At 39.2% G+C, this 18,536-nt stretch overlaps 1 protein-coding gene across 1 annotated transcript; it reads right to left on the bottom strand.

Annotated features, from left to right (window-relative positions):
* Positions 1 to 3,698: 3,698 nt before the first annotated feature.
* C12H19orf12 (chromosome 12 C19orf12 homolog) lies at positions 3,699 to 18,209 on the bottom strand. The gene is made up of 4 exons (XM_063438682.1): positions 18,082 to 18,209; positions 10,931 to 11,015; positions 8,957 to 9,124; positions 3,699 to 4,623 (listed from the first exon to the last, which is right to left on the bottom strand). Exons 3-4 carry the CDS (start codon positions 9,114 to 9,116, stop codon positions 4,358 to 4,360), a joined length of 426 nt encoding a protein of 141 aa, XP_063294752.1. The 5' UTR covers positions 9,117 to 9,124; positions 10,931 to 11,015; positions 18,082 to 18,209; the 3' UTR covers positions 3,699 to 4,357.
* Positions 18,210 to 18,536: the final 327 nt, after the last annotated feature.

Below are 18,536 nucleotides of genomic sequence, written 5' to 3'. Positions count from 1 at the left end.
GGAATGCGGTGGTGCACGGAGGCACGAAATGCCAAGCTGATGATGTTGTTTTGTGTGCTAGGATCTTGAGAGAGGGGGAAGGTTTTTTTGTGAATGTTTGTGGGGGGGACAGGGGTCGTTGTAGAGGGGGCAGTAGATTTTTGTGAATGGGGCCTTGTAGGGGGTGGGCAGGGTTTTTTCTAGAAGGGGTGAACCGAATGTGTCTGTGTACTTACATAATTAAAATATATATAATTTTTAAATATTACAGTACACGGACCACTTTGCGCATTTTATTTTTTATTGTGTCCGAATAGTTTTCCTCAATATTTTTCATGGAAGATATTTGGATGAGCTGAACGAGTGTCATGGGTCCAAAACTAAATTTTTTTTTTTTTTTTTTTAACCAAAATTAAAGGTAATCTGGAACCCCTCTGGCTCGCTAATTGTTGCATTAAAGGGATACTATAGTGCCAGGAATACAAAGCTGTATGCCTGGCACTATCGCTTCCCCTGTGACCCCCCCCCCCCCCACCCCACACATTGAATCAAGGGTTAAAAAACCTTTACTTACTTACCTTACTACAGCACCGATGTCCTTTGGTGCTGGGTCAACGCTCCACCCCCCGACGAAGAGCGGGTGCTAATGCGCATGCACGGCAAGTGCCGTACTCGCACATTAAATCTCCCCATAGGAAAGCATTGAATCATTGCTTTCCGCTGGGGAAAATTCGGACGCTGGAGGTCCTCACGCAGAGCGTCAGAAAAAAGACCAAAGGTCCGTTTCGATCCAGGAAGCTCCCCCTGTGGTTGTCTGGGAGACAGCCACTGGAGGCAGACTTGGAGCTGCAATGTTTACATTTCAGTTTCTCTGGAACTGCAATGTTTTACATTGTAGCACTAAGTGCAATAGAGACACTGCACCCAGACCACTTCTATGAGCTGAAGTGGTCTGGGTGCCTATAGTGTCCCTTTAATGGTAACATTTATGTAATAGAGGAAAAAAAAAATTACAAATGCAAACAAGAATATCAAGTTCATGTTACTAGTACAAATGTAATGAAGGTAAATAAAAACATGTCGGGTGGACGGCCATTTTTTTGATGTACAATATCCTTAAATGATACAAGCGCAATTACCCACATAAATACAGAACATTAAATATTCCTTCCACTTTGTAAACCAAACAGAATATCCCCAGAACACATCACGGTGAGGCTTGGAACACACAAGTCCGAAAACATTCAGATTGCACAGATATCATCGTTCTGTATTTATGTGGGTGAGTGCACTAGTATTATTTAAGGGAATTGTACATTGAGAAAGGGTTTGTCTACGGAAATGTGTGTTTTTGTTTCTTTTTGTTTTTGTCCTTAATAAAATTTGTAACTTCATATTCTTGTTTGCGCTTGTTCATTTTTTTTTCTGCCAGAAATAAAATGTATCATTCATGTAATAGAAAAAAAATCAGGTTTGGCTGAATATAATAAGATACACTTGGCATTAACAAGCATTGTGCAAATTTAAGTTATTTACTAAAGGAGAATCTGATTACTGTAATACAACAGATTGTATTGGTTTCCAGTCTTATGGTAGACAGATCCAATTATTTTTGTCTGTGGCCTTATTAATGATAACATTATTGAAGAGCGCAGAGCTTAGTATGTTTTTAGCTCATATACCCTTCTGCACACCTTATATAGTAAGAAACTGATCAGCCTACGAACTTTTGCATCCCCACCGCATTCTGTGAGCCCACCGCCTGTCTTTTCGTGAGGAAGTTAAGGAGAGATAAAACCACAAATAAAATCCTTAGAGTTAGAATATAAACATACTGACATTACAGAAACACAGTACTATCAACATACGTATAATATACACCTCCGTGTGCACAGGAGTAAATTATCATTTAAACTAAACGTAAAAATACCAATTTAAATAATAAATGTGTATTTTTGTAACTTATTTTGAGACTTTTTTTTCTTTTAAAAACAAACTAATGCAAAATTGGGCAAAACTGCCCATAGAGACTTAAAACTTGGGGACAGGAGGACGATTTGGCTTTTCAGTGTTTGAGTGAAACGCTGGAGGAAGAATGAAGAAAGAGACCTATTTGTAGACTTTTTTTGCAGCACAAATCGGACTATATAAACAGAACAAGTACATTTTGCTCCCCCTGGTGTGGTTTTATTTCAGTTTTCACGGTCACTGGGAGCCAGCTACAGGAAGGATAAAAACTGGTGACGTGTAATAAGATTTGTACTTATGGTAAAACTGAAACTACCGGTATATATTCTGTAGGTGCATCTTATATTCTATCAAATCATTCAGAACACACAACTTCATGTGTTTTGTTTTTTTTAATATATATCAACATAACAAAATGGCAGCATGCATACTTCTAGCAAATCCAGTGAATTACAACTGCAAATCATTTAATTTCACTAAATAAGATATATTTATTTATATATATAAAATCACAAATACACACAATTCATGTAGGAGAAATGGTTAACCTTGGTATTGCAATGTTTCTGAACTACATTTCCCATGGTTCTTAGCTAGCCTGAGAATCAAGGGAAAGATTTAGTTCTTAAACATCAGTGCTAACGTCATAGCACTGTCCTAGACTCTGCCCCCATCGTAGTTGAAAGTTCCAGTTTTGCCGACACTGCTCTCGTAACTGTACATTTTCACCCTGAATGTAAAAGAGTCTATAAGACTAGTTCTGGGCCTGGATGTGGAATACTTGGGGTTCTATTTTAAGAATTTTGTGATCTAAACTCCACTAGCAACTTGGTACAGGAACCAATCTCATGGTGGGTCTTCCAAAACTACACATCATCATCCTTCTCCTACTAACGAGAGGCTTTATGATAGGCACGATAGCACTTTAGCAGGTGGATGAGAAACTGTTCTAAAAATATAGTTCAAACATATGCCATTTATCAGCCTCATATGATATAGAGGGTCATTCCCTAAAGTAAGAATTCAAAGTGAATTCCAGATTCAATGTACAAATAGCTGCACTGGAAACATTCTCTAAGTAGGTGATGCTTCCATTTCAGCTAATTTGGCCTTCAATTTGAGATTCACTTTGAATTCTCACTTTAGTTATTATCTGTGATAGAGATAAAATATCAAACACAACACTTCTAAAAATTACAAAGGTTTTCAAAATGAAAAAAGCATAATGCACCAAAACACAGCTTCCCTTAAGGCTGGTAACACCCAGAAGTAATACAAATATAAAAAAAAGGCACTTAACCACAGCATTGGGTTAGTCGTCTCTTAATCCACTTACTGCCATCAACCAAAGCCCATGTACCAAGCTGACCATTTAAATCTCAAATTTCAGGTGTTCATGGTGTCCTGGCTGGAGTACAGAATGGCACGTGTATTTTAAGTAAACATGTAGCATATAAAAATATACCCATGGTATACTTGCTACAGGTATCTTTAACCCCTTAAGGACACATGACATGTCATGATTCCCTTTTATTCCAGAAGTTTGGTCCTTAAGGGGTTAAACAGTCAGCCATTGTAAAATAAAGTAGGCTATGTATTGTGTGATTGCCACCTTGTTTACAAGGACCAGAAAGCAACTGACCGATAACAGGAGGGGTGTGCTTAGAATGAGAGAGTTGAGCTCTGAAAGATGTAAGCTCACTTGTTCTCAAGGTTAGAATAGTGCAGGTACTAACATCTCTGTATTTTCACAGTCACAGTAGTCACATGGAAGAAAAAAAAAACCAACAACCAATCTTTAACTGTTCCCGGTTTGGCCATCTGCAATGTTTTCAAATCATGTTCTATTCCTAATGTCAGATTTGGTGATTGTGCTTTAACCCTGTGCCTGCTGGAGGAACATAGTGTAGCAGAAGTTATTACGAGCACTATCTGGTTTAATAATATTGGTTAATTGTGGAGGACCAATAGCTATACTGTAGCACCCGTGATGTTTAGAAAACTATTTCCCATGATAATTAAGGCCTGCAGTGCATCGTGGGTAATGTAGTTTATATGTAACTGGGATTCAAAGGTGAGCCATCAGTTGTACATGAGAATCTCCTTCCACAATCCCCACATACTGCAAGGAATATTACAAAGGATGCAATGCTACAGCCATTATGAGTTGTATTTCTCAATAGCCCCGTTCTGTCAGTTCATTCTCTATAATTTAAAGTCATTAATTAAACCCACGACTGTGCCAACACTAAATGTCACCTCTACAGGTATATGAAGCACGTTCGTGGTTTCCTGAGGTACGTCACAAAATTCTAATATAGTTTCCAAAAGCAAGTCTTGTTGACCCGGCACAGATCTGTCAGCAAACAGTAGGGGGTTGGTGCTGAAAATAAGGAGTTGTGGAAAAATTCTAATCCCCATACTGAATTTCAGCTCGCAGCTCCTGAGTCACGTAGTTTATGAGCAATGCTGCCACCTTCTGTTGCAAAGCGGCATTGCCACTGACTAGCATGATCAGATGTGTGGCATCAGTCCAGTCCAGATTTCGAATTATTGCAAAAACACGATCACAGAGGTCTTGCTGCTTTACAGGCGGGAGCTCCATTAGAATCTGGGGTATGGGCTGGAACTGCCCGCTGGTCATCCATGCACCTACTAGACCGCCCACAGCGCCACCTAGAAAGGTAAAAAGAGAAATTCTAAATTACATAGAGGTATGATTAGTGTTATTATGGGACATCTCTATATATTTTATACACATATAGTAAACTCTCTTGGGGGGGGGGGGGGGAGGGGCTGTATGCTTGTTTGGGCAGGGCATCTTTACCTACTGTTCCAGTATGTCAATTGTGTTTTGTTAGAATTTAGTGTTTGTTTGCCAATTGTACAGCACAGCAGAACATTTATATATGCTAAATATATGAATTACAATTATTTATATATTTGAAAATTGTAAACCGACTTGGAGACTAGTTACAGTTTAACTTTAAAGGGTTAAATGTGTTGGTGGTGGGTTTTTTTAAGCAAGAAGGCACCCATGAACTCCAGCCGCCATTAAGATGCATGAAACTGACAACAGTCCTTCACTCAACCAAAACAGAGAATACCCACCATGCCTTTCGTCTGGTTCAGATTACAGGGACACTATAGGCACCGAGACCACTTCAGCTCGTTGAAGTGGTCTGGGTGCAGTGTCCCAGGTCCTACCCTGCAAATTTCATTTTTTTGACTTTTTAACAAACTGCAATAATTACCTTTCAGGATTAACTCTAGCTCTATTGGCGGTCTACAGAAAGAGGTAAAAACTGTGCAAATTGGCCCACAACTCAATGTTAAGTGAATACACCCCATAGAAGATAAAAATGAGAGTATAAAGTGTAAAGGTTCTGTAATCACAAGACACACGGTAAATGCCAGGGAGCACAAATTGTGACATAATAAAGAATTTAGTGGCCTTTGGTCTATAATCAAGATGTGTGATGGTGTCCTGTGGCAAAAAAAGGACTTTGAAGAACCTGCTCAACACTAAAAAAAATATATATTATTTCCCAGAGTGTGAAATGAAAATGCACATCAGTATTTTATAAACCAATCTCAATGACATCAGCTGGAGTACAAACTTTTTTTTTATAGAACAGTGGGATTCATCCACACAGGCCTCGATTTAATACGCTTTTCAAATGGATTTGGATAAACTTCTAAAGTTATTTTTTTAACATCTTTAAAAAAAAAAATCTAAATTACAACATTTTTATACTTTAGATATTAAATGATTTTAAAAGTTTACGCATGAGATATGACATCATGTAGAAGAAAGCTTATTTAGAAATATTAAATAGAGGCCTAAGCTAGTTGTCCAGAAATTACAAGGTAATTAAACTGTAGGACAATGTAGCGACGCTGGGGGGAAAAAAATGTAATGAATTGGCTGTCCTGGATCAATCAATATATGTTCACTAGGAATTACAAATGCCAGGCCCAAAATAGCAACAACAACAACAAAAAATAAAAACGGAAAATTCTCCATCGTCCACTGTATTTCTAACTCCGCTGCTCTTGTTCTTGGTAAATGACAAACAATTCATGGTGGATAAAATGATGGCATCAACACTTCTATTCCATGCGTTAATTCAGTAAACAGAGATTTGAAAACTGAATTTCACAGTTTAGTACAAAACGAGTGATTGGTGAAAAATAAAGCCTACGTATGGTTATGGTCAAAGTTTGCCTATTCACTGTTCACACACACTCTTTGGTTAACCCCTTAAGGACCCATGACATGTGTGACATGTCATGATTCCCTTTTATTCCAGAAGTTTGGTCCTTAAGGGGTTAAACTCTCCACCGAGAAGCCACCTTTGATGCTTGACAATATCACAGAGAGAAATACGGACACACCACCCAAAATTTTCATGATACCACTTCCATGCACTGGGATCAAGGGCAAATACTGACAGACAATATGCATTGGACTCACGGATGAAGCAATCAACATGGTTTGACAATTGAGGATGATAGTACAGGGGCTACAGAGAGTTTCAAGACAAAGGTATTTTTAGCAGGTGTCCTTGTGGTTTATGAAATTCCAACGGTGTCTTTTTTTTTTTTTTTAACCCCTTAAGGACACATGACATGTGTGACATGTCATGATTCCCTTTTATTCCAGAAATTTGGTCCTTAAGGGGTTAAAGAAATACTTTGTTCTTTTTTTTTTTGTCCCTTTGGTATTTGTGTATAATAAAACTAGGGTGAGTTAATAAAGAAGAAATTCTCATTAAAAAAAACAAGTGGGAAAAAAGGAAAGAAAATTTAAATAAAAACGTTATGACAATGCATTTTAACTTTTTTACTAGTTAATATATCTTCGAAAGCTAGCAAAAGGTTTTGCTCTTTGGACCACAGCACACAAGGTTACAGTACATATAAAAGTTGCATTGAACACATTACTAACATTTTAACAATGGTCCATAAACCGAAGGTCAAAGGATTGATCCGATAAAGTGTCGTGCAATGAATCATTTGCTTTTGGGAGCTACACTAATGTCTGCTTCCAAAAGCAAAATAAAAATAGCTGCATGTTTCCTATAAAATCGTAAACTGTACCCTTCAATCCCCAAAGAACCCTGCATTGTATGCGTTTACGTGGAATCTACAATGCTCCCATTGAAAACAATGGTTGAACCAGGATTGGTTGAGAAATGGCATCAACTCGCTGAGGTATTCAAAGGGAAGTTGTCTCCTTTTTTGTGTTTTTTTTTGTGTTTTTTTCTGCGTGCACCTACAAGCTTGTCCTCTAGATTAGCGATGACAAAGGAGTACGTTTTCTTACTTTCTTTGCTATCTTGGCCGATCTGTGCAACATCTCTCTTTACTGCCTTGGGTGACCACTGTACAGCAGCTGCAGTATAACTACCACCAACTTAACGGGATACTTTTAGCACAAAAACAAATTTAGCTTAATGAAGCAGTTTTGGTGTATAGATCATGTCTCTAAAGTTTCACTGCTTAATTTTCTGCCATTAAGAATTTAAATTACAGCCCAAACCACACCTCCCCTGGCTGTGACTGACGCAGCCTGCATGAGCGAAAAAAAAAAAAAAAGTTTAATTTCTCAAATCAGATGGGACTGCACAGTGTGTTCACTTTAGAAGTACTCATCTCCTGCTCTGTGAATTTAATCACACACATGAGGCTGTTGCAGGTTATGAAAAGAACATTAGATAATAAGGGTAGCTAAGAATATTTCGACTGTTTTTCAGGAAGTGTATTGGGGCTGTGTGAGCCAGGGAAGATGTGGCTGGGGCTGCATAAACAAAGTGATTTAACTCCTAAATGACAGAATGGAGTAGTGAAACTGCAGGGCCACAATCTTTGCACCAAAACTGCTTCAATAAACTAAAGTTGTTTTGAACATATTAGTTAACTTCTCTTTAAACGTAGATGGGGCTAAACTATATATATCTCATAAAATGTCTGTTCCTTTTATATCAATATGTGTTTATCATTTGTCTGTATCCCCTCTTTTGTACAACACTGTGGAATATGTCAGCACTATAGAAATAACAATGATAAAATGCCATACTAACTGCATATAATCTACAATTCTACATAAGGGAAATGTTACACAAAACAGAGGAAAACAACTATTTAATAAACTCTCTATACCAAAAAGAAGAAAATGGGTTAACTAGAGAAAAAACTACCATCAACAGTGGATATCTAAAATAAACGGCTACCATTATAAGAATCTCTCACCATAGACCAAAGAATAATTAATAAAAAATAAAAAAAATCTATATAGGAAAATAGATAGGTGTCGAAATGAATGGCCTTAGGTGACCATTCCTAACCTGTATAGGGTTGATGGTGAAGTCTAATCTGCTTTTAAGGAACAGTCTCTATATCAGACCTTAGGTGACTGTTCTAAAGTATAGAGTTCATAAATGCAAAAATAGCATTTCATCCTTAAAAGGCACAGTATCCCTACAAAAGTATCAAATATGTTATAGTGCAAAAACAAAATCAGGGGGTATGTCCACTAAGAAGTGATCACAACATACCTTAAGCCGAAACAATAATCAAATGTTGCAAAATGTATGTAAATATATAACAGAAAGAAGCCCTGAATATGTGCCTTCAAGAGCACCCCACTCAACTGAAGCTAGAAGTTTGTGTAAACAAAATAACCAACAATTAAATGGTTAGACAAAGTAAAACTAACATCATCCCTCATATCCTAACTGTCACACTCACAACAGAAGTCCCGACACACGTTTCGCCACTACCAGGCTCTTCCAAGGGCACCAAATTTCTCGAAGAACAGGAATTCCTGTGTTGGTACCTAAATTAGGAAAGTCCACCATATGCTGCTGAATAGCACCCACGATTCACTGTCTGTTTCATTGAAAGATTCATGGGAGTTGTAGTTCAGGAACATCTGGGGGGGGGGGGGAGAGGAGGCACAGACTGGACAGGCCAATAGTGAGTTTCAGGTCTATGGCAATATTACCTGCAGCTATTCCTACTGGACCACCCATCAGTCCACCAACAAAGGCGCATGCCCCCGCCGCTAGAGCTCCTTTGGCAGAGTGCTTCACCGCAGCCTTCATCTTTTGTTGTTCAGATACATGGCACAAAAGAGCCAAAATATCATCCAAATGTACCGGCATTTTGCTGGCTAGGAGAGAAAAAAATAAATAAAAAGGGTAAGAAGCAAACCGAATATGGTTACATTTTCTACCAGGAAAATCTTCTGCAACGCTATGCTATATACAGAGCAGAAATAGGAAGCAAGATGTAGGTCAGAATTCTAATTAGAAATCCACAAACAAACAATCTCTCTATACATAAGATGAGTTATAAAAACGAGATTCCAATACAAAGATTAGAAAACAATGCTACCACTACAAAGCTCATATAAAAGTGTAACCCTACTTGAGTCATTGAACAGATCAGTATATAATAAATGTTAAAGAATGAGACTAGTTTGCCATGCTTTTTTAGGGCATAATGGTGCATCACAGAAAGAAACTATCAAATTCATGAACTTTGTTATTTTTAAGTCCAGCTATTCTGAACCTAAAATCAGATTCTTATTCCATTGCCCAACATTCCCCATTTTATTGTGTTTGGGACAAGGTTATTTACATTGCAAGCTTAAGACATTATTCTAAGCACCATAACAACCTTCCATGCTTACGGTTAATTCTGAGAGTGGCTTATCACTACAATGATTTGAAACAATTGCTACAGCTTTAAGTCAGCCACACTGGCTCAGAATCAGCAAAGGAGACGTTTTCATTTCCTCCCATGCTGTATCACTTAAGGTCAAATTCTGTGTACCGCAACCACGCACACGTGGTCAGGATCTCTCTCTTCCCAGTAAAGATCTCTGGCTGCCGAGGCACTGCTGCACCAACAGTCTGGTTCAGTTTATTGCCAAGTGTAACTGATGGGGGATAAATGACTTATCCCATAAACCTCTGATAGAAGAGAGATGACACCCCAACAGGACTGATGAAAGGAACAGAATAGCGTTAAAAATACAAATGTGATAAGGAAAATAAAAACAAAACGGAAAAAACTGCATGTGAGCAGGATATTACTTTGATTTTGATAGAATGGGGGACTGGGCACTCAAACAGCAGATTTAATTTAATGTGAAAAAAATGCATCGGTAAAGAATGCAAAAGCAACGTACACCGTTAATGGTAGTGAATTACTGATAACACGAGAAGAGAACCAACTAGGCAACAATATGCAATGCCAATCGACAGTTGCGAAGGCCAGTAAGGTATTGTCATGTATAAAAAGGACTTTAATTCTCAGGATGAAATTATAATTGTGCCTCTTTATAAATCAATCGTAAGGCCACCTTTAATGCGCTGTGCAATTTTGGGCACTTGTTCTAAAGAAGGATATTATGGCACCAGAATATGTACAGAGGCGGGTTACAAAATTGATAAAAAGAATAGAGCATTTTACCTATGAAGAAAGGTTAGAAAAACTGCGCCCCAGAGGGGATAGTATAGATTTATACAAATATATTCAGGGCCAGTACAAACCATTGTTTGGAAATTTATTCATAAACAGGACTATACATGGGACACGAGGTCACGCATTTAGGCTGGAAAAAACAAAATTTAGTCCAAGGCAAAGCAAATTTTATTTTTTACAGTAAGATCAATCAGATTGTGGAATTCTCTGCCTGAAGAGGTGATTTCAGAGTCTGCACAGATGCTAAAGGGATACTATAGGCAACCAGACCACTTCATCTCACAGAAGTGGCCTGGGTGCAATGGCATGGTTTCCTTAGCCCTGCAATGTAAAACAATGTAAAACATTGCAGTTTTTGAGAAGGGTTAAGACTGCCTGTAGTTTCAAAGAGTTTTGCATGAGGACGTCTAGCGTATTAAAAAAAAAAAAAAAGCATTGAAGTTTGAGGTTAAACAGCCAGATTTCCAGACGTTTATTGGAAAATTACCTTATTTTCTTTTGACTCTGGGTGAAATATTAAATTGCCAGCTCTTCTCACTTCACTTGCACGGAGTATCAGATGTACTTTAAAACTATAAGGAGAAATGAAAACAATATCAATGATAATTAGTATTTCATGTACATAAAATGTGAAATATTTCTTAGGGGGATATCGCGGATTTGCATTCAGAGGTTTAAAAGAGAACTTTCACTTTTATGGAAATGCAAAAATATCTAGAAATACGGAGTGTCATAAGTCAGTGTGGCACCTATGTTATTATTGTGAGAGAAAAACGGAAAAAAAAAAAAAAAAAACATTGTTCACTTGCAGTGAAGGCCAGAGCTTACAACAATGACTGACAATGAGCAAAGAGCAAAGATGAAGGCACTTTGTCCCAGGGGGTGTTGTGTGGATTTCTACCAATAAAAAAGACCACTCTAGGCACTATAAGAATTTCATCTCAATGAAGTTGTTATAGTACCAGGGGATCACAGATACCTTAATGGGTGGAACCATTTACAAACTGTTTAACTGAAGACAATGCAACTTCCTTTGTTGGTCAGAGAAAACCTTGGGCTGGGCACAGCTAATATGTACGTTTTTATGCACGGGTGGTAGTGATAGCCTGTAAGTGTCAGCTGATGCTCTCGGTCTAACAAAAGCTTTATAATCAAAGTCTCTGACCAACAAATAAAGTTGCTGGACAAGGCGACCAGTCATCTTCTAACGTTTGGGGTTACAGTTGTTTAACCCCTTAAGGACCAAACTTCTGGAATAAAAGGGAATCACGACATGTCACACATGTCATGTGTCCTTAAGGGGTTAAAGGTTTAGCCCCTCAAGGTAAGACCGCCCCCAGCATCTCCTGCCACCATAACTTCATTGTGATGACGTTCTTATGGTCCATATAAATTTTACTTTTCAGACTACATAAAGACACATATATGAAGCTTATAGGGGATAAGTAAACATTATAGCAAGATAATACTTGTGTTTTTGTTTTGTTTTTTTTAAAGGTTAGAAGGATATACACGGATTAATCACAACCAACTGCTTAAAATTGTGTAGGTCCTCCTCGTGCTGCCAAAAACAGCTCTGATGCATCGAGGCACGGACTCCACAAGACCTCTGAACATTCACTGTGGCTGGGTGCATTCTTCTGCTGAAGGAGGCCACTGCCATCAGGGAACACCCTTGCCATGAAGGTGTTAACGTGGTCGGTAGCAATCTTTAGACAGGTGGTACGTGTCAATGTAACATCCACCCCAGTTTCCCAACCGAAAATTGCCCAGAGCATAACACGGCTACCGCTGATCTGCCTTTTACACATAGTGCATCCTGCTGCCAAATCTTCCCCAGGTAAACAACGCACAAACAGTCATGCAACTTTCTTCCATTTCTCTATGGTCCAGTTCTGACTGATGTTCAAATCCTTATTAAAAAAGCTTTAGATGGTGGCAGGGGTCATCATCGGCACTCTGACTGGTCTGCAGCTACGCAGACCCATAAGTAGTAAACTGCGATGCACTGTGTGTTCTGACACCTTTCTGTCATGGCCAGCATTAAGCATTTCAGCAATTTGACCTACATTAGCTATTCTGTGTAATCGGATCATATGGGCTAGCATTTGCTCCCCACGTGCATCAATGAGCCTTGGGCGTCCATGATTCTGACGCCAGTTCGCAGGTTGTCTTTCCTTGCACCACTTTTGGTAGGTACTAACCACCGGTTATCGGGAATATCCCGCAAACTTGCCGTTTTGGAGATGCTCTGACTCTAGCCATCACTATTTGGCCCTTATCAAAGTCACTCAGTTTTATTTTCACTTGCCATTTCTCCTGCTTCAACACATAAAATTCTAGAAATGACTGTTCACTTGCTCCCTAATATATCCCACCCCTTGGCATGTGCCATTGTAATGATATAATCAATCTTATCCACTTCAGTGGTTTTAATATCGTGGCTGATCAGTGTGTAAACATGACCAAAAAATATGCAAATAAGAGAATAAACTAAATAAAATGCTCATTAATAATAAAAATGTTCAACTCAAGTAATCTTCATTTGGTTTGTACCACACATGTAGGAAATAATGTGTTAGTTGTAAAGTGAAGTTACCTCCTTCCTCTAAGCCAGGGGTAGACAACCTTCGGCACTGCAGATGTTGTGGACTACATCCCCCATAATGCTTTTAAACCCATAATGCTAGCAAAGCATCATGGGAGGTGTAGTCCAAAACATCTGGAGTGCCGAAGGTTGCCTATGCCTAAGCTATGGTGATATCATCACAGGCAGTGCCCTAGAATTGTCGCTTGACAGTTCCTGTGTGGTTCTAGAAGCAGACCAGACAATGGGGTGGAGGGGGACAATCTGTTTGTATAGAGCAGTTTCTACAAGCAGGTACTACTAACTGCAATAATGAATAGAAACCTGGACTTTGAAAGAGATAGAAACCTGGATGTTGAAAAATCATTTCACCTACTTTCAGAAAAAAAAGAAAAGGAAAACTCGAGGACTTCTTGAGTTTCCCAAAATATATTGAACTTAAATGCTTAACTGGTAACAGCTATAAGACAGATCATGTATAGAACACCATCGTCAGTACTGACCAATGACATTTTCTCTCCAGAAACCTGTGGATACTATCTCCGACCTAAACAGAGGAGATTGCCAGAACCCGAACAATGAGAATCTTCCTGAATGGGTGTTATTTTGTGGCACACAGAGCAGTCACATTTAAAAGGGTGAGAAGGGGAATGGAACTGAATTTAAATAACAGATATACAAATATATAAAATACATGTTTACAAGAATTTAAAAAAAGAAAATGTAACAAGTGTACGTCTCTCGGACAAATCTAACAATGTTAGGGGCACGTGCATCTCTACCATAATATTGTGACTTTTCATGTTGTATTCATATCTAAACTTTATGGTTACAAAGTTATAAATAAAGATTTAAAATGAGGGGGAAAACCAAAGAAATTGTAATAGTAAATGCTGAAACAGGTCAGGTGTCCCTAGAAACTGCCGGGATGGAGTCAGGGGTCACTGACAAGGGACTGCCAGCGTGGGGTTCGGGTGCACATCTTAGGGGTGACAGTATGGGGTAAGGATAGATAAACAATACTCAGTCATGGATTCTATAATAGAATCGGCCGTGTCCAGCTGCATCTCCAAAAATCTCAAGGTTCATTGAGCAAATTGAGAATAGTTCTTCGTTACAACTTTACAGCAACGAAGCCCTTTAATACATTGCATTGGTATTACGTTAAAAAGTCGTTTAGTTAGTACCTATGTTATGAAAATGTACATAGCCCTGTACATAGATATAACTCACCGCTGCAGGTTTCAGTTGTATGTGAATTCAAGAGAAAAATTCTTCCAGGAAGCCTCTGAGGTCAAAACGTTTAGAATTCACACTGTTACAGTCTACCTGCTAAGTCAACTAAAATAAGAACAGTCCTGATTATTATCATTACTATATTATTTACATAGTGCCAGCAAAATTCCGTACGCTGATGAATCCTAAATAAAAAAAATGATCTTAGAAGTCACATGCAGGAAATGAATATGCAGACATAGCATAAGTTACGTTGTCTGCAATTTTACAGTGAGTGAGAGAGAACTAAATACTCTGCTCCCATGCCCAACCCCCAGTGTCCCCAACACGCTTTAAAAAACTATTTTAACTACTTGGTCTCTGAGCTATACAATGAACAAGGAGGGTAGGCACCATGAGCTAATATTACAACTGCAAAGGCACTAGAGAGGAATAGGTTAATTCAGCAACTGCCCCTATTACACCTAATGCCCCTGATGACGAAAAAAATTTTTTTTATAATAAATATATTATCACTGTATTATACAGTAATGATGGTGCCTCAGGTTGATCACAGTAATTGTGACTGATGCTTAAGTATATTCACTGTCCTCATTCCTTCCTTTGCTCCAATCACCGTCCTCATTTTATAAATATATAGATTTATTTTGTTTATTTAAACTGTAACCCCATGATCCCTATTAACACAACAACCCCCTCCTTCAACTCTCACATACTCACAACTGTCGTAATTGTATTTCGATGGCGATCTTACATGCAAGTGAAATGGTTTTCAGGTGTAGGCTAGGTAGGTTAGGCGAATACTCATAACTGTCATCAATGAAAGGTGTAACAGGTAATATGGAACACACCCCTAACTGCCCACTTTTTGTCTTTTCAATAAATGTCTAACCGTAACCCCTTAAGGACACATGACATGTGTGACATGTCATGATTCCCTTTTATTCCAGAAGTTTGGTCCTTAAGGGTTAAAGATCTACTCATTTCAAATGATGGGCCAGCTCAAAGTGAAAAAAAAAAAAAGAATTTCAAAAATGTCAAACGTAAATACAATGAAAAATTCTATTCTTGGGGATTTAGATAAACACAGTTTTATTTTACATCACATTTAGATTTAACAAACAAAATGACATATGAAATGTTAAAAACAAACATTAACTGTCATTTTGGCAGAGAGTGGTAATAAAATGACAGCATACAAATGTCAAACAGAATCTTTGTAAATACCATGGAGGGGATGTCTACATTTAATAATAAATATGTTTCTGTAGCAATTTTTCCCACTGCAGCGATTTCACTTACAGGCCCTGCATAACAAGTTTAAAGCTTTTAGCTTTGAAACAGTAATAGGCGCAGGACTGACATTAAATTTAATCGTTACAAATTTTATATCCCAAAGAGCCCAAATTAGGACCAATAAACGAAAACAATTTGAGATAATTTTTTTCAGGCTGTGCGGTCATTTCCGCTTACTCCCTCCCGCATCTTTAAATATGTTTTTTCAAGGTATTCAGTATCAGGATTGATCACTTACAGGGCTTTTCACTAAAGTGAGAATTCAAAGTTAACTTCAAATTTAGGGCTAAATTAAAACTGAACTTTGTTTTCCTAGCACTCTATCTCCCTACAGTGCATCCTTCCGTCAAACACGCCCCCACCCACCCCGTATGGTGCTGAAGGGGACCAGATTCCAGCGTCCATGTGCCTTCAGTGCTTGTTCAGGCTTCACATCTCCCCTGCCAACACCAGCCGGTGGGAGAGACCTAATGTGTCTGTGCAGTGAGGGAATTGTATAATGCTTTCATACAGGGTTTTGGGCGACGTTGGATGTCCTCATGCATAGCATTAGGACGTCCAGTATCAGTTAGGGAACCAAAAGTCTCCTAATGACCCAGAAGTCCCTCTAGTGGCAGTCTGATAGACAGTCACTAAGGTGGAGTTAACCCTCAACAGGTAATTATTGCAGTTTATTAATAACTGCAATAATGACCTTTGCAGGGCTAAGGGACCTGGGAATATTCACCCAGACACCTTCAATGAGCTGAAGTGGTGTTGGTGCCTATAGTGTCCCTTTAAGTAACTGAACTGAAAGTATAGCGGAGAGAGACTCTTCCAGTTCTGCTATTTTGAACTCCATTTTTTTTTTTTTTTATTTGATTAACGTACAACAGAGGTAGGGGAGAGCTAGCTTCCCATTGCAGGTGCTCTGCCTCCAAGGTTAAGATTTCTACGTCTGTTGTCAGTGTGCGCTGAAAACAGACATATGTTATGCACAGAATTGACATTGCCTGCCTGGAGTTGTGGGCTGCCAATGCCATGTGGGCTTGGGGTGCAATGAACACCCAGCACACAATTACAAATATTTCAGTATGTGCGCAGTGTCTAGAGCTGAAACACTGCGCATACTAACTCCTACCAACATGACCACATTAAATCATTGAAGTGGTCACGGTGGTTGGAGAAATCCTTAAAAAAAAATCACTTTCAGGGTTATCAGTATTGTTGGGAATTTAACGTGAATTGCAAATTTAAGGCAACATTAGCTGAACAGAATAAATTCTCCAGTTTGACTATTGTCGTCTAAAATGTTAAATTCACAACAAATTATACTATATAACGGGTTATTCACTAAAAGTGAGAATTCAAAGTGAATTTCAGATTTTATGCCAAAATCCCAGTCACATTACTGGGAGTATTATTGCTGTGGAGCTCTGTTATACACTCCGACACATTACTGGGAGTATTATTGCTGTGGAGCTCTGTTACACACTCAGACACATTACTGGGAGTATTATTGCTGTGGAGCTCTGTTATACACTCAGATACATTACTGGGAGTATTATTGCTGTGGAGCTCTGTTATACACTCAGACACATTACTGGGAGTATTATTGCTGTGGAGCTCTGTTACACACTCAGACACATTACTGGGAGTATTATTGCTGTGGAGCTCTGTTATACACTCAGATACATTACTGGGAGTATTATTGCTGTGGAGCTCTGTTATACACTCAGATACATTACTGGGAGTATTATTGCTGTGGAGCTCTGTTATACACTCAGACACATTACTGGGAGTATTATTGCTGTGGAGCTCTGTTACACACTCAGACACATTACTGGGAGTATTATTGCTGTGGAGCTCTGTTATACACTCAGATACATTACTGGGAGTATTATTGCTGTGGAGCTCTGTTATACACTCAGACACATTACTGGGAGTATTATTGCTGTGGAGCTCCGTTATACACACAGACACATTACTGGGAGTATTATTGCTGTGGAGCTCTGTTATACACACAGACACATTACTGGGAGTATTATTGCTGTGGAGCTCTGTTATACACACAGACACATTACTGGGAGTATCATTGCTGTGGATCTCTGTTATACATTCAGACACACGAACAATATAGAGCTCCTAGAAAAGAGGGATATTAGAATAGTAAAGAGGTACAGGGGATTTTGGTTCCAAAATAGGGACTGTCCCTCCTAAATAGAGACACTTGGGAGGTATGGAAAGAACCACACTAGAAAGACTGGGGCCAAACTATCTGATCTGAACCAACATACACTATGAGCCCTGAATTGTAACCAGGGGCATTATATCCAGACAGACAGAGAGCACAAATAATAACATTACTTTAGATTCAGGTAACACGAGCCTTGCCATGGAGAGGTTAACAGGTGAGCCAGCAGTATGTATTCAGTATGAGCCTCCTGTTACAATGTATTGATCTCAATTCAGTGATAACTCAGCATTGAAGGCCCGCTTACAGACTACAATTCCCGTGATGCTCAGCGCAGGGCACTCACCTGCAGCCTGACTGATGACCTGTCACAGATAGGATGGTGGCACCTCCACGAGCTCCTGCCCGAGGACATGACAGGGGGAGGAGCCGCCTCAGGCAGGCCGAGTCCTATTGGCGTATAGGTAGAGAGGGGGCCGTGTTGTCAAAGCAGGAGACGTCATTTCCTGGGGAAAGGGCGGGGCGAGGAGTCAGCCAATCACGAGTGGGCAGCGTGGTCCCCCCCTGTGCCACAGACCGCTATGTAACCCTCTCGCCGCTGATTTCGTGGTTGACGTCAGCCGCCCGCACAGTAACTCTGGCATGGATGTTTACAGTTTCATGCCATATTGGGAGCATTATTAGGGCACTGCTGCCTTTCACTGACATTTACATCAAGGATCAAACAGAGGGTCAGGAGTTAGGAGAGTATGCAGCTATTACCATTATCTTCAGAAAAGTCCTCCCTCCTGCATGGACCAC

The sequence above is a fragment of the Pelobates fuscus genome, chromosome 12 (assembly GCF_036172605.1).
Source record: "Pelobates fuscus isolate aPelFus1 chromosome 12, aPelFus1.pri, whole genome shotgun sequence".
In the NCBI taxonomy this organism is placed as follows: Eukaryota; Metazoa; Chordata; class Amphibia; order Anura; family Pelobatidae; genus Pelobates; species Pelobates fuscus.
The sequence above is the reverse complement of the archived record's forward strand: the minus strand, read 5'-3'. Positions and strand labels throughout refer to the sequence as shown.

What these genes read in the sequence shown, in the direction of transcription:
- C12H19orf12 (XM_063438682.1), bottom strand. Translation starts at nt 9,116, where the DNA reads ATGCCGGTACATTTGGATGATATTTTGGCTCTTTTGTGCCATGTATCT. An exon ending in TCCAGTAGGAATAGCTGCAG is followed by an intron (nt 4,624 to 8,956) that starts GTAATATTGCCA and finishes TTACCTTTCTAG; the next exon opens with GTGGCGCTGTGGGCGGTCTA.